Raw genomic sequence first — 17,617 nt, forward strand, 5'->3', positions numbered from 1 at the left:
GGGTAGCACACATTCTTGACTGTGGACACAGCCGGCTTGTCGATGTTAGAGACCAGAACTGCATGCATGGTGGAGGCAGTCACTCTCCCTTTACCATAGCAACTAGCTATCAATATGGCGGCGTACCCAGAATGGAAGCGCTGTGCCCGTCCCTTATAGGTGTTTGCGAGAGAGAGTCAGCCAGTATGCGAGAGAGAGCGAGCAAGAACAAGAGAGAGAGAGCAAGAGAGCGAGAGAGAGAGAGAAAGACAGAGAAAGAGAGAGAGAGAGAGAGAGAGAGTGTGAAAGAGAGAGAGTGAGAGAGAGAGACTGAGAGAGAGAGAGAGAGAGAGAGATTAAGAAAAGTTACAGCATGTAGCTTTCAGTCAATGCATGCACTGTATAGAGTAGTCATACTTGTGTGCATGACTCATCTCGCATTCAGTCAGTGCTCGCAGCATTTGCAATATCTGTATCATATCAGTTATGGTGCAGTGTAGTGTTGAGGTGTGCATGTGTGAGAGAGAGAGGATAACACAAACAGACATCAGCTGCCAAATCATTCTGCTTAAGACCCTTCCTCTGCGCCTGTTAGCTTTTCCGCTAAGGACGACAGCTGACAGGACATTGCAATCAGGATAATCAAGTTGCACAACACTAAAGAGCGCTATGGTGCTACATTTAAGACAGGACCCCGTTTCTCAAAAGCATTGCTGCTAACCAGTTAGCAACTTACTTGGTTCCCTATGAGAATTTGCATTGCAACCAAGTAAGTTGCTAACTTGGTTAGCAACAACATTGTCGAGAAACGAACCCCAGCATTTGATTCCAGACTACAACATAGTCAGCAAACAACACACAACCTCTGTGAGGTGTTTTATGTTCATGAGTTATTTGTAAAAAGTATGGAATGAGACTATGCATTACAACTGAATGACATGTTGTGCTGATGTCTAATGTACAAGATTGTACATCAAACAAGTGTAAGAGTTTTGGGTCCTCGTTACACAACTGTGTGTACAAATTAGCACGTTCTAAGTGTGATTCAGACATAACAAACTTTGTAGGCGTCATGATAAGAAAAAGAAAAGCATGCCAGACATGTTTCATGTTGATAGTCATCTGGTATTCCATAGATCTTAGGTCATGTACAGCATGCCCTACTCGATTCTGCAGAACAGAGTGTCCTTATTGCATTTAATGTGGTGTATAACCCTCTTTTCCAATTATCCCTTTGCAAATGTTTATTTGTTTATTTGTTTATTTGTTGGATCCCCATTAGCTGTGGCAATGCCACAGCTATTCTTCCTGGGGTCCTTTTCTTCAATAAAATCAGTTCATAGTGTTAAAAAATTACATCTGAAGATCATACAGAAAACAATACAATAACATATTACAATTACAATAGGCTATAAGCAAAATACATTCAAATCACACAATTTAATACAGCCTGCTAATAAATATAAATGTATCAATATAAACATCTACCCTTTTAAAAATAACTCTTTCCTAAAAATATCTTCACTTGTTTTTTAAAACTAGCTTTAGAACTAATTTGTGTGATAAAGGTTGGCATACTGTTCCATGCAGTGATCGCTCTGTATCCCACTGTTCTTTGTAGGGCATTGGTATTTGCACGGGGTACTACAAATGTCCCTGTCGTTGCAGACCTTGTATTATAAATATGGGAGTTAGACGTTTTACAGAATCTGTTATATTGTTTCAGAGGGGTTTTATTATTTAATATTGCCCATGTTGAGGTCAATAGAGAGGCCATTAATTTATCCTCAACTTTTAGCCAGTGTAAAGAAGAGTGCATATGTGTAATGCTGGTATATTGTGAGCATTGTAGAATTAGTCTTGCTGCCTTGTTTTGCACTACCTGAAGTTTGGCTAGATGTGTTGTACACGCATTAGACCATATTATGTTACAATACTCCATCTGACTCAGAACCAAGGCATGTATTACACTTATTAATTATAACTTATTCATTAATTCTTGTGTGATAGCATTCCTACATCTTCTAACCAATGCCAGGGCACAACTCATTTTATTCACTATTTTATCTATTTGTTTTGACCATGTCAATCTGCTGTCTAAAATTACACCCAGTAGTTTTGTTTCCTTTACTTGTTCAATGGGTATTTTGTTTATAGAGAGCTGAATCACTGGGTCATTTTTTAAAGAATAGTTAGATCCAAATAAAATACTTTTTTTTAAGCTATATTTAGGACAAGTTTGTTCTGTTTCACCCAAGCTTCCACTTTTTGTAACACATCATTTAATGCCTCTGTTAGACCTGATGTGGACTTGGCAGAAGCATACACGGTTGTATCATCTGCATACATTGCAACCTTTGCATCTTTTATATCAAATGGAAGGTCATTAGTGAAGATGGAAAACATTAACGGTCCCAAACAACTTCCTTGAGGTACCCCGCATTCCACCTCTACTCCATCAGAAAAACAACCATTAAAGTAGATTCTCTGAGACCTTTTGGTCAGATAGCTTTTTACCCAGTGAATTGCCGATGGTTTGAAATCATAACATTGTAATTTAGAAAGAAGCAAGCCATGGTCAATTACATCAAAAGCTGCTGTGAAATCTAAAAGAACAGCGCCACAAATATTTTTGTTATCTATGGCTTGCAACCAATCGTCCGTCATTTGAGTCAGAGCTGTACAGGTAGAGTGCCCTTTCCTGTAAGCATGTTGGAACTCTGTCATCAAGTTGTTTTCTGAAAAATAATGCTGTATTTGATTGAATACTATCTTTTCAAAAACTTTGGCAAGGGCAGGCAACAAACTTATAGGTCTACAATTAGATGCTGCAAAAGTTGCCTTTTTGTCCTTAGGTAGTGGAATTATTTTAGCCTCCTTCCACTCCTGCGGAAAAACACCTTTCTTGAGGCTGGCATTGAAAATGTGACATATCGGAGCAGAAATGCAATTTACAGTCATTCTAAGTAGCTTACCATCTATGAAATCGTTGCCTGCCTGTTTGTCTTTACAGCATACTTGGATCACTCTACATACGGTGCTTTCCTCTACTTCACAAAACTCAAAGCCACTAGGTTTGCCTTTCATAAAATGCTTTATGTTCAGAATAGAGTTGCAATTACTGACTGGTAATTGGCTCTTTCTTATTGAACCCACTTTATTTATAAAATAATTGTTTAGATGATTGGCAATGTCTCTTGATTTAGTGATAAAATTCCCTGCATTCTCAATAAAAGTGGGTTGGGGAGATGCCTTTTTTCCCAATATACTATTTAATGTACTCCATAGTTTTTTCCCATCATTATTGTATCTCATCAGCTGTGAAGCGAAATATTCCTTCTTTTTCCTCATATTTAGTTTAGAGACAAAATTCCTCAGTTTACAATAATTCCTTCTGTCAGACTCACTTTTTGTGTTGATTGATAGTTTCTTAGCCTGGTTCCTCCTGGACATGTATTTTTTCAACTCTTCATCGACCCAAGGTGCACCAAATGTTTTCACTGTCATTTTCCGGACAGGAGCATGAGAGTTAATTACTGTAACAAACTTGGACATGAACGTATTAAGTGCTACTTCTGGATCATTTTCTTTAAAACATTGGACCAGTCTATCTTACTAGTATCATTCACAAAAGCCTCCTGAGAAAACCTTTTATAAGATCTTGCCAAAATAACCTTAGGCATGACTTTTGGTATGTATCCTTTCCTTGCAATGGCCACAACATTGTGATCACTGCAGCCGATTGGAATTGATATTGCCTTGGAGTAAATATCCATTCTGTTTATGTAAATATGATCAATGCAAGATCTAGTCTCTACACCTCTACTATTAATACCTATCCTGGTCGGCTGATGCACTACCTGCTTCAGTCCACATATGTTGGCAATGTTAGTAAGCCTAAGTTTTAAAGAGCATTTAGATGATAACCAGTCTACATTCAAATCACCCGTTAAGATTACCTCTACATTCAAGTCACATACTTTGTCCAGCATGTTACTTAGAGCATCTATGTAGCTAATCTGTGCATTTGGTGGTCTGTAACAGCAGCCAACTAACATATCCTTCTGATGTGGTAAATGAACTTGCAACCACAACACCTCAACCTCCTCAGTCATTATGTCTTCCCTTACTTTCACCGGGATTTGGTCTTGCACATAGAAGGCAACCCCACCACCAAAACAATTTCTGTCTCTTCTATAAACATTAAAACCAGGAATGGCTACAAAGCCATCACTAAAAGTGTGATCTAGGTGTGTCTCAGAAATGGCAAGTATATGTACTGAATTCAAAGAAATAAAATCTTGGACGTCATTGACCTTGTTTCTTAAGCTACATATATTAAGATGTGCTACCTTAAGACTTTTCTTAGGTAGCCCTAATAACATAAAATGTCCATTTAATACTCAGTCCATTTTTTTCCCATGCAGTTTATCACTGCTCTTCATTTGGTATACTGTCCTCTGCTGCAAATGTCAGCTTTTATTTGGGTTAAGTATGCATATTTCCACAACTACTCTGTAGTTGTAGACACACACACACACACACACACACACACACACACACACACACACACACACACACACACACACACACACACACACACACACACACACACACACACAGTCTGATTTCTCATCTTGGATTTTGCTCATGCCTCATCAATTATTATTAAAAAATGTAATGTTAGAAAAAGCACGGAACCATGTGCAGCTGTTTCAAGAAATTAAATGATTGTCAGATAAGATATGGTGCCGCGAGCTACTAAGAATGTATACTGTGATTTCCAAGGTATTGGAAAATATTAAAGTGAAAGTGAAAGTCCCACTGTAAAAAGCTCCATTGTTGTTAGACTGGTCTCCAGGGAGCTCCTTTTTAAATGTGTGTATGTGTGCGTGTGTGTGTGTGTGTGTGTGTGTGTGTGTGTGTGTGTGTGTGTGTGTGTGTGTGTGTGTGTGTGTTCACCTGTGCAGTGAGTACAGGCACCATCTCCAGTGTGCTCCTTTGAGTGTGCTCCTTTCAGTGTGTGTGTGTGTGTGTGTTCACCTGTGCATTGAGTACAGGCACCGTCTCCAGTGTGCTCCTCTCTCTCTCTCTGTGTGTGTGTGTGTGTGTGTGTGTGTGTGTGTGTGTGTGTGTGTGTGTGTGTGTGTGTGTGTGTGTGTGTGTGTGTGTGTTCACCTGTGCGGTGGGTACAGGCACTGTCTCTAGTGTACTCCTGTGTGTGTGTGCGTGTGCGTGTGTGTGTTAGTGTTCACCTGTGCGGTGAGTACGGGCACTGTCTCCAGTGTGCTCCTGTGTGTGCGTGTGTGTGCGTGTGTGTGTGTGTGTGTGTGTGTTCACCTGTGCGTTGAGTACGGGCACTGTCTCCAGTGTGCTCCTGTGTGTGTGTGTGTGTGTGTGTGTGTGTGTGTGTGTGTGTGTGTGTGTGTGTGTGTGTGTGTGTGTAATCACCTGTGCATTGAGTACAGGCACCGTCTCCAGTGTGCTCCTGTGTGTGTGTGTGTGTGTGTGTGTGTGTGTGTGTGTGTGTGTGTGTGTGTGTGTGTGTGTGTGTGTGTGTGTGTGTGTGTGTGTGTGTGTTCACCTGTGCGGTGAGTACGGGCACTGTCTCCAGTGTGCTCCTGTGTGTGTGTGTGTGTGTGTGTGTGTGTGTGTGTGTGTGTGTGTGTGTGTGTGTGTGTGTGTGTGTGTGTGTGTGTGTGTGTGTGTGTGTAATCACCTGTGCATTGAGTACAGGCACCGTCTCCAGTGTGCTCCTGTGTGTGTGTGTGTGTGTGTGTGTGTGTGTGTGTGTGTGTGTGTGTGTGTGTGTGTGTGTGTGTGTGTGTGTGTTCACCTGTGCGGTGAGTACGGGCAATGTCTCCAGCGTGCTCCTCTGTGTGTGTGTGTGTGTGTGTGTGTGTGTGTGTGTGTGTGTGTGTGTGTGTGTGTGTGTGTGTGTGTGTGTTCACCTGTGCGGTGAGTACGGGCACAGTCTCCAGCGTGCTCCTGTGTGTGTGTGTGTGTGTGTGTGTGTGTGTGTGTGTGTGTGTGTGTGTGTGTGTGTGTGTGTGTGTGTGTGTGTGTGTGTGTGTGTGTGTGTGTGTGTGTTCACCTGTGCGGTGAGTACGGGCACAGTCTCCAGCGTGCTCCTGTGTGTGTGTGTGTGTGTGTGTGTGTGTGTGTGTGTGTGTGTGTGTGTGTGTGTGTGTGTGTGTGTGTGTGTGTGTGTGTGTGTGTAATCACCTGTGCATTGAGTACAGGCACCGTCTCCAGTGTGCTCCTGTGTGTGTGTGTGTGTGTGTGTGTGTGTGTGTGTGTGTGTGTGTGTGTGTGTGTGTGTGTGTGTGTGTGTGTGTGTGTGTTCACCTGTGCGGTGAGTACGGGCACAGTCTCCAGCGTGCTCCTGTGTGTGTGTGTGTGTGTGTGTGTGTGTGTGTGTGTGTGTGTGTGTGTGTGTGTGTGTGTGTGTGTGTGTGTGTGTGTGTGTGTGTGTGTGTTCACCTGTGCGGTGAGTACAGGCACTGTCTCCAGTGTGCTCCTGTGTGTGTGTGTGTGTGTGTGTGTGTGTGTGTGTGTGTGTGTGTGTGTGTGTGTGTGTGTGTGTGTTCACCTGTGCGGTGAGTACGGGCACAGTCTCCAGCGTGCTCCTCTGCTGCTCCACCTCCTCCTTCAGCTTGTCTATCAGGTCCTGCTTCAGGGCCAGAGCCTTCTCCGCCTCCACCAGCCGGTTAGCCAGGTCACCCACCTCACCGCTTGCCCCACACTAACATACACACACACACACACGTTTATTCACACACACACACACACACACACACACACACACACACACGTTTACACACACACACACACACACACACACACACACACACACACGTTTATTCACACACACACACACACACACACACACACACACACACACACACACACACACACACACACACACACACACACACACACACGTTAATGTAAACACACACAGAGAAATATACATTTATACATACAAAAACATTATACAAACACACATGTAGGTACTATATTAGCTAGCTGTTTTCATTAATGCTGTGCAAAAGAATCAACGCTCATCTCACCATTGGTTCCACACTTAAAACAGTCACATTAAAACAGCTCTGGCAAAAATAGAGAGACCACCTCGGAATTACCAGTTTTTCTGGTCTTACTACTTGGCATGTATGTCAGTAAAATGAACATTGCTGTTTCATCCTATACACTACCGACAATACTTCCTCCGAATCTCGAATGAAAATGTTGCCATTTAGAGCATTTCTTTGCAGAAAGTTACAAATGGTCAAAATAACACAAAAGATGCAATGTTTTCAGACCTCAACAAATGAAAACAAGATAATATTCACTTTAAAACAACCTAATAGTAATGTGTTAACTTAGGAAGAGTTCAGAAATCAATATTCGGTAGAATAACCCTAGATTTTACAGATCACAGCTGTCATGCATCTTGGCATGCTCTCCACCAGTCTTTCACAACTCAAGTTTTGCCAGAGCTGTACATACAAACACACACCCACACACACACTTACATATACAGTACGCATGTTCACAGTTCACAATACGCATGTTCTTCCTTCATGCCATTTCAAACATACCCCTAACTTATTTACTTGCAACACTTATACAGATACACACACATTCACACAAGCAACTTTTTTATTAATGTTTTATTGTGATAACTTGTTTTATCTGATGTGTTAATAATGGTTGTACCGAGAGCACATCAGACAGTGATGCTGTGCAGAACTGATTGAGTGAGTGAGTAATTGATTTGTTTGACACAACCTCACTCACAGACATGTGGACAAACAAACACAGACCATCCCCCACAGTGCAATCAGGCAGACTGACGGGGGCAGGAGTGACCTTGGCTTACCCTGTGTTTGGCTTGGCTCTCTGCTTTGAGTTTGGCGTCATAGTCCTGGAACAGGCACGTGTATGCGTGTTGGAGTTGAGCTAGCTTCCTCCTGTTGGCAAAGGAAGAAACAATGGGTAGGGAAAACATTAGCACAACATTACACTAGAAATGCACTCAGAGAGTGCAGTCCTCTGCCAAGGAAGTTGTGTGATAGAACATTTGACTATGTTACCCCCTAATGTCCCCCCTAAGTTTTCTGCCTTGTTTTTGTGGAGTTAGAAAATGGAATATCAAAATCCGGCCTATCCCTCAAGGGTGAAGAATCTTTTTTTAGAAAAAATCCTGGATCCGGATCACAACCAAAATTGCAGGATAATAGTTTAGATTTAAGCGGGAAACGTTATGAAATGATTTGTCTTTCTGTCATTTTTTACGTAACAAAAACCTGGAGTTGGAACAAGGGTGTGTAGACTTTTAAGAGTCACTGTATGTATTGGCCAAAGCATCAGATTTGTTTCTGGTTGTTACATTGCTGGCGATGACAACATCGGACATTACCCCATCTCATCTGACACCATTAGACTTACAACATCAGCTGTTTACAACACCTTTTTCACACTTAACGAGAACAACACACCAAAGTTGTGCACGCCACACACCCTCAAAAAATGTAATGTAAGACTTCCGGATTGGACATGGCGTGAGCAGTCAGGAAATTTAGTGGCTCCCTAACTTTCGTTATTTTTACTCTTTGTTTACCCCCATAACTTCTATTATTTTCGTCTACCATAGTGCAGTTATTGTTCTTCAACAGTGAAGATAGTTTAAGAAAAAATTTAATGTAATGTAATTTCCTTGTCATCCCATTACCTCCACACCCCCTACACCTCACATCCCTGCCCCTTCACTCTGATCCCTTACCCATCATGTTTGACAGCGACTGATTGTGCAGCAAGTACAAATAACCCATGGGGACAATAAACCTGCTAACTAACTAACGTACTAACTAACCAATTAACTTGTGCAGAAGTTTGAAGTTTATTCATTTAACAATGGGGCAGCATAAATTAAACATTAAGAAAATGAAACACAATATACACAAGATTATAGCCATGAGGCCAATTTCCATCAATAGTCCCTTGAGTACTAAAACAACATATGTACTAACCAACCAACTAACATACTAACTATCTACAGTAAGTTTCAGAATGAAGTCCAGTTGGAGTGCTCCCTGGAACTATCTAGTTTTTTAAGATGGTGCTCTTTGGTGACAGGCTTGGTTGATTTCAAAAAAGTTTTAGAAATACCAAGGCACTCATCTTCTTTGTAATTAAAATGCCTTTATTTTGTTATAAAATTTTTAATCATGCTATGCCCAACAAAATAAAGGCATTTTAATTACAAAGAAGATGAGTGCCTTGGTATTTCTAAAACTTTTTTGATATCTACAGTAAGTAACTAAGGTAGTAACTCACCTCTCCTCTGTGATGACCAGGCGGTCGTTCTTGAGCGCGGCCTCCAGGTTCTGCACCTGCATGAGCAGCTTGTCCACGGTGACAGTGTGCTGCCGTCGCTCCCTCTCTATGTCTCTCTCCAGGCCCTGCAGAGACTCCATCTTGCCACCCAGCCTGCAGGCAAAGAGGTTGAATTAATAAAGACTGAGGAATCAAAACACGCCCACCCAATGCAAAAGAGTGCGCTCAAGTTGGGTCTGCTAAGCGGGCGTTGTCCCCTCCTTCTATTTTTGAGGTGTTTCTACAGTGCCTTCTTCTGTTTTTCAGGTGCCATCTACAGTGCTAAGGGGACTCCATTTATTCTCAATCTTAGGACTCCGAAGGTCTCCTAACCGAAGGTCTCCTAAAGGGGCGTTCACCCGAAATAAAGTGGATACCAGAAAAGAACTAGAATGACGTATCTATGTCTATAAGATCAATGCTGGAGGGGTTAAACACGGAGGGAGGGGCAGGTAAAATGGCTGTAGTCTTTTTTTCCCAATAAATGTATTCTATAGATCAAGATACATGCACACACACACACACACACACACACACACACACACACACACACACACGCGCACACACACACACACACACACACACACACACACACACACACACTGCACTTTCTGCACTAAACCCAAACATACACACACTGACACACACACACTGACACACACACACACACACACACACACACACACACACACACACACACACACACACACACACATACACACACACACACACACACACACACACACACACGAACACACACACAGACGCACACCGCACTTTCTACCTGCACTAAACACATACACACACACACATACATACATACACACACACACACACACACACACACACACACACACACACACACACACTGCTGCTGGTGTACTTGACAGACCTTTTTAATATTTATTTTTCTTCAAAATGCTACTATTACCATGTCAGAACGCTATAAAGGACTTTTTAGGAAAAGCACAAAAGCACAACAATACCTCTTAATGTATGTCCTCTACAAGTCTTCTGTTGTCCAGTCTTGCACTTTAAATGTCTGTATGAGCACTGTCTATGTCCATACTGTCTTAAGTCCATGTATAAGTACTGTCTATGTCTATACTGTCTATGTCCTTACCTAGATTTAGTCTATGTCTGTATGGGAAAGCAAGAAATGTAATTTCAAATTCTTTGTATGACCGGTGCATGTAAAGAAATTGACAATAAAACCTACTTGACTTGACTTGACTTGACTATATCTATGAACTAAAAAAAGCATTTTTTATTTTTTTTACAGAAAAAACCATTGCAAGTGGTGGACGGATGGCTGTCCAGTGGAATTCTGTTTAACCATTTGACAATTCAAGAAGACACTTTTGTACACCTCTGTGGTTGGGCAGGTGCGAAGGATATTATCCAAGTAGGGTTGTAATTCAAATGTAAACTTGAGTAAACTTTACCTGAAGAAGGTCGGATGACCGAAACGTATTAGAGTTTGTTGGTGGAATGGACGGTGTGTGGGATTTCTCACTTGAATAACCATTTGACAACCCAATGAACACTGCACAATAGTGTGCCAGAGTCGTCATAGTGTGTGATAGAGTTGTCATAGTGTAACGTTTATGACTGAAATGGAAATTCCTGTGACTGAAAAATTGTTTTAAGATAGAAATTTTCCGTGAGCACTTATGCCTGCATGTTGCAGTAACTGGACACACGGACAAAGAGCAACCACAGGAGCAGAAGTAGTTATTTCTCTATACAGAGTGTTAGCGAAATGCGCGAACAGAGCCAATTCCCCAGAATTGGGCGACTAGAGCCAAAAAACAGAAGTAAAAACATCTAGGTGGCTTTGTGGTGATGTGGTATGACTGGTGTCATGAGGATCCGAGGCTACATCCCCCCAGGACTGGACTGGGGGAGACATAGGGCCCGGGCACTTTTGGCTTAAAGGGACACTGTGCAGGAAATGGTCAAAAAGGGTACTGCAACTATGCTGCTCATTGAAACTGGGCTGACTATTGCCAAATTTGATCTTTACATGAAAGTTTTCTAAGTAATAAACAAATATTTTCTAGTATGGTCCAAGTAGAGTCGTTTTTGCAGCTAAAAATGGCTATTTTTCGGAAATTCAAAATGGCGGACCATGGAGAAGATCCCTCTTTTCATGTATGAAAATTGCAATTTTCCCAGTCATAAGGAACACTTAGAATTTGATGGTGGTGGTAAGTATTCATGAAAAAGGTAACATTAGTGAATGGGCAGCATGAATTCTGGAAATAAACAACAAAAAATCTCACAGTGTCCCTTTAATTATTGGCTTAACCTTGCTTAATAATGAGCGGCGCAGAACTAACTCACTGACTCACAACATAAACAACATAAATCAGTGTTTCCCATACTTTGAGGAAACTATGGCGGCCCGCCATAGTTTAAATTTGGCCGCCATAGTTTCCGAAAATGTAAAAAAAAAAAAAAAAAAAAAATTGTACTGCTTTTTTTTTTTTTAATGCCCAATACACCCCCCCCCCCCAAATGGCCCGCGTGAAAGGCCCCCCCACCCAAAAAAAAAGTCCCGGCTGCCCCCATAGTTTCCAAAATTTCTGTGGGAAACACTGTAAATGTTTTTTTTTTTTAAACATTTCTGAAAATAGGGGTCCACAAGGGTGTGGGGCCCACCGGGAAATGCCAGCTATGCCAGATGGCCAGTCCAGCCCTGCATCCCTCCACTGGGAGTTCAGGCAAAGTGCATTGAAAGTGAACTTAAAGAAGAAAACATTTTGACAAGCTCTTAGTGTATCACTTAATGCCACGCCTGTCATTCACTCTCTCGCTCTCATTTGCTCTCTCTTCCTCACATACACACTCACAAACAACACACACACACACACACACACACACACATACTTTTCCTCCAGCTCTCTCCTCTTCTCTTCGCTCTTCTCCAGACAGGTCTGCCTCTCCTGCAGCTCTCCCAGTAGAGACGTCACCTGAGCCTTCATGGAGTCGCTGTCCTTGGCCAGCTACACACAATACACACACACAAAGACACACAAAGACACACAAAGACACACACACACACACACACACACACACACACACACACACAAAGACACACACACACACACACACACAAAGACACAAAGACACAAAGACACACACACACACACACACACACACACACACAAACACACACACACACACACACACACACACACACACACACACACACACACACACACACACACACACACACACACACACACACACACACACACACACACACACACTTCATTATTCAAAAGCTTTACGGGAATTCATCATTAACTACAACAGCTCTGGCAGCCAAGTGTCAGTCAGGACAAGCTTACAGTGCAGCCCTTTGTGTGAGAGATTGAAAAGCACACCTCATTCAGAATGCACTGTATGACATTACACTTGTCTTCCTATGTGACAGTGATGCATACTCGTTTGCAATACTTTGCCATCACACCAGTCACTCTGCACAGTGCAGTGCTGCACATCATGTAAGGTTAGCTTCCCCTTAACCCTCTAGCTTCCATGACGGCCGTGAACGTCCGGCTGGATCTGTACCAGAACGGCCGCGGCCGGCCGGATTATTTTCTTATGAAAATACGGCTGAACGGCCGTCATCATGCAGTTTTTCCAGCTTTCAAACACTTTAGCTCAATATTACAGACCCTCCTCGATATACTTTCAGTATAAAAACTATATGTTTATATTATATTATTTTTCAGTATTTTAGATTTTATTACGAGATGCGCCGCTTTATGCGATTTGGCAATCTGCCGTCAATTCAAATGACGGCCGTCCGAGATTTGATGGCTACAAACACAACCATTCTGTTTCTACAACCAATATACACTAAATATGAAAACTTCCAACCCTCTTCGATCCATTTTCATGGTCAACAGCACATGTTTATGACTATTTAGGCTATTTTTAGATCATGTTGTTTTATTAGGCTTATGAGATGGTGTTCAGCTCTGATGAGTTCTGCCATGGTCCTAAATAGCAAACACAACTGTCCAGCCGATGTCTACACGCTACATATTAAAAATGTAAACTGTCTTCGGTGTGTTTTCAAAGTCAAACCATATGTTGGTATCCAACTATCTTAGTTTCCTGGAACAACGAACAGCGACAGCTCTGCGTAACAGCGCGCAGGGAAGCGCAGCATGATAGGCTACTCATTTTGCGTGTCAGCTTTGGGAAAGCAGTCAAGGACTGTTACTACTCCACGTTGTCCTTCATAAAAATGTGCGAGAAGACGTTGAGTTGAATGCTAACTTCCAATAATAGCCTACCAACGTGGTGTTTGTAGCACTTAAATTCCGTGTTAGTCGGTGATGCCTGGCGCGTCTTACCTGTGCCAAATTGGGTGGAAACTTCCTTAGAGCTCCATTCATGTCCTGTCTGCTATCGCGGACACTTCTACGGTTATCCTTACACGTCTTTGGCATGGTTTAGTTCAAACATTATTAGCTAGTGTAGTCCATTACAGTTATACCGCTTGAAACCGCTTGAAAACAGGACTTTTGGGTGAACGACATTTGTTGTCGTCACATGTTCATTGTTCAACTTTGACCCTGGATGGATGGATGGATAGACGGAAGGATATATAGATAGATGGATAGAGAGATCAATAGATAGATAGATAGGCCTAGATAGATACAGTGCCATGAGAAAGTTTGGGCACCCTTTTGGAAAATCATTACATCGGTTTATTTCTCGTTGAACTTTTAAAGTAGCAACTTCCTTTTAACATATGTTAAACTGTAGGGAAAGAAAAACATTTCAGCAGTGGAAGATTTTCCATAGGTGTTATAGAAAGAATTTTATGTGGATTTAAGCAAAGATATGCATGTGCATAAATATGGGCACCCCAAAGAAGGTATACCATTAATATGAAGTAGAGCTCACCTTTGCTGATCTAATGGGCTTTTGATACTTGCTATACAAGAAGACAAGTTCCAACTGCCTGGTGCTACTGAACAGTTGACAATTATTCTATCCAGAACCCCTCTAATTCCGTCAGGTTACTCATCTGTCTTCTTTAGACATCCTGGTTCAAATAAATTCATTATTTTTCAATGATGGTGATATCTCAAGATTGGTATGACCATTTCAAGACATTGTACTTGTTGTTTTGCATTAACTCATTGTTGAATTTTGATCAGTGCAGTGCAAACACTGTCCTGCTGGAAAGTCCAAACTCTGCTCAGCTCTAATTTTGTGACTGACACTTGAACATTCTTTTGAAAAATATGCTATTTGAAAAGAATTAGTGAGGCCCTTAACTGTAATAAGTTTTACAGTGTGTATACTATCCACGCAGACCTATAGTAGGGTGTGTTTTAGACCAGAGGTCATAGAATTTATGGGTGCATTTTTTGCCATGTCCACCTCCCATTGTTAAAGTCAAATAACTCTGGCTCAGTCTCATCTGACCACACTATGATTTTCCAAAATGCTTTTAGCTTGTCCAAATAAGCTCTCTGCATAAGTTAAACAACTTATTTCTGATGGATACACAGGAAAACCTTTTTATTCGTCACCCATCCAATGAGCTTTTGCCTTGTGAAAAGTATACGTGGAAGGAGCCATTTCTAAGTCTCCACTATCAGCAGCTATGGGCTTGTAATTCTATGGAGGTATTCTGTAGTGTGCCTGTTACCATTCTTACCATCCTATAGCCATGCCCCTTTAATAATTTTTCAACAAACTACAGTTTGTTCAGAGCCCACCATATTCCACTCTCCAAGACAGAACTCATGACAAGCCTTGTCTGCTATTTTGTATGATGAATAACATTTTAATGACCAATCATGTCTGTCTTGGTGTCTGAAGGGATTCCAAAGTCATTAAAACCAGTTTGTGCTGCAAAGGTGAGCTCTACTTTATATTAATGGTATACCTTCTTTGGGGTGCCCATATTTATGCACAGGCCTATTTTTGTTTAAATCCACATAAAATTATTTCTATAACACCTATGGAAATTCTTCCACTGCTGAAATGTTTCTCTTTCCCTACAGTTTAACATTATGTTAAAAGGAAGTTGCTACTTTAAAAGTTCAACGAGAAATAAACCGATGTAATGAGTTTCCCAAAGGGTGCCCAAACTTTCTCATGGCACTGTATATAGATAGATAGGCCTAGATAATATCGGATTTTATCACATTTTTATCATTTAATCCACATCAAAGGTAGTCTATGGGAATACTGAACAATTAATTGTCCATAAATTATATAACATTTGAAAGTGTGTTTTCTCTACTTTAATATGAAAGTAACTTGTAATTGACACTTTTCATTTCTTTTCAAGTTATTTGACATTATTTAAAATATGACCAAAATGTCAATTTTTCCTTAGAATACCTGGTAGAATTCCGACCTATTCAAAAAAAATTCTGGTAGCTAGAGGGTTAAGCATGCCCTACATAGTGGTTCTTAACTGAAATAGTCTTGGGACCCACAAGTTTCTATGGCCACTATGTTGTGACCCAATATTTTGTCGCACCATCGGAATCTTCAAATACTTATGAAATATCCATGTCCATCAGCATATTACACACACATTTGCATTGCATGCTGACATACTACAACATGTCTATGGACTATTGGAGAGGAATATTAATCATGTTTCAATCTCTATGACTATCTATGTCTTCAATACCGCATCTCGTTTCAATATGGTGACTGACAATATATTTTTGATAATACTGATAATACATTTTTACACAACAGCTCCATGACCCATCCAGGACCTCTCTGTGACCCACTTTTGGGTCCAGACCCACTATTTAAGAAACACTGCCCTACATAGCTCAATGTGTCATATATTCATAGGCATTTCACACCAAATTATTTACATTAATCTGCATTGATGTCAAATGTACGGATTTCTATTTTGCACCTGTTTACCCAGGTTGTGGTTGAGCGTGTAAACCAGGGGTGGGGAACCTCTGTCTCCAGGGCCGTTTGCGGCCCTTGAGGTTGTTTTATCCGGCCCCCGATATGATTTTAATGTTATGCAGCTTCACATGAAATATTACATATTTTGTAAGGGAATATTAGAAATTACATTTGCAATACAATTAAGTTATATTCAGGGGTCCTAGAGAAGGTGGGGGACTGTTCTAAAGGTAGCTGCCTTCAATATAGACCTAAGTGCAGGCGGAAATCCTGGTTTGTGTTCATAATACGGCCCTCTGAGGACTTTTACGGCCCTCGGATGAATTTGAAGTGGCCCCTCGAATGGAAAAGGTTCCACACCCCTGGTGTAAACCAAAGACATTCGGGTTTGAGACCAACAGATGAATTATATGAAACGGAAGTTCAGAATGTCAGCTTTTATTTCTTGCAATTTAAATCTAGATGTGTTAAATCATTTTGGAATAATCACCATTTGTATTACACCACAGCATTTTTATGTGAGCAAGACTTTTGGAGGGGACAGTACATGGGCAATGTGTATCTTTTTATATCGATTCTGTGAATAAGTTGACGCTAGCAGCACCTGTGTACACATTATAACGGTCTGTTGGCCAAACGCACACAAACAAAAAAAAGGAAAAACTACCAAAAAAAAAGACAAAGTGCCCACAAACATCACTCACACCCCACACCGACCTCCTTTCCCTCCAAATGACTCAAAAATGGTCCCCACACCCGATTGAAGATCTCCTCCTTCCACCACTAGCATTACTAAATGATCTGACAGCAGTTGATTTTCTCTGGGCTTCCGCACACCGGCTCCGACAAAGTGCTGAGCACTGCTGGGCAAAAGTTCGATTTCATTGTTTTCAATAGAACCCCGCACACTGGCGCCGATGTCCGTGGACATTCGCTGATGTCGGATAGCAATTAGAGGCAAGTTCTATTTTGTCGGCGCCGCCCATTGACTATCAATGCTATGTTCGTGTGAAATTCGGTTTGGGGGTCCGAATTATGTCGGAAGCAAAGTGCGCCGCAGTGCTGTTGGAGCCAATGTGCGGCCGGCCTCTGTGTGACCTGTGTAGAGTAAATATATCGGCTGACCTGTGCACAGTCCTTCTCCTTCTGTTTGAGCTGGGCCTCGGCGCGGTCCCTGTGCACCGAGTTCTTCATCATGCCATCCACCTTCACCTGCAACTCTTTATACCTGCCACACAAGAGAAAAATGGCACATCATAAACCCACATCAGAATTACAGCACAGACCCACATTATTCTTTAAATATATTTTAGGGGCTTTTATGCTTTTATTTGGT

General features: G+C 41.5%; 1 protein-coding gene across 3 annotated transcripts in view; it reads right to left on the bottom strand.

Moving 5' to 3' along the window:
- Positions 1 to 17,617, bottom strand: part of ikbkg (inhibitor of nuclear factor kappa B kinase regulatory subunit gamma) — a 32,161-nt gene that overhangs the window by 4,929 nt on the left and 9,615 nt on the right. For all 3 annotated transcript variants that reach the window (XM_063208090.1, XM_063208089.1, XM_063208091.1), the window contains 5 exons: positions 17,407 to 17,509; positions 12,253 to 12,368; positions 9,322 to 9,474; positions 7,865 to 7,955; positions 6,572 to 6,724 (listed from right to left, as the gene is read on the bottom strand). In XM_063208090.1, the coding sequence (XP_063064160.1) occupies positions 6,572 to 6,724; positions 7,865 to 7,955; positions 9,322 to 9,474; positions 12,253 to 12,368; positions 17,407 to 17,509 (616 nt within the window). The remainder of the gene's footprint in view (positions 1 to 6,571; positions 6,725 to 7,864; positions 7,956 to 9,321; positions 9,475 to 12,252; positions 12,369 to 17,406; positions 17,510 to 17,617) is intronic.

Source organism: Engraulis encrasicolus, chromosome 10, assembly GCF_034702125.1.
Source record: "Engraulis encrasicolus isolate BLACKSEA-1 chromosome 10, IST_EnEncr_1.0, whole genome shotgun sequence".
NCBI lineage: Eukaryota > Metazoa > Chordata > Actinopteri > Clupeiformes > Engraulidae > Engraulis > Engraulis encrasicolus.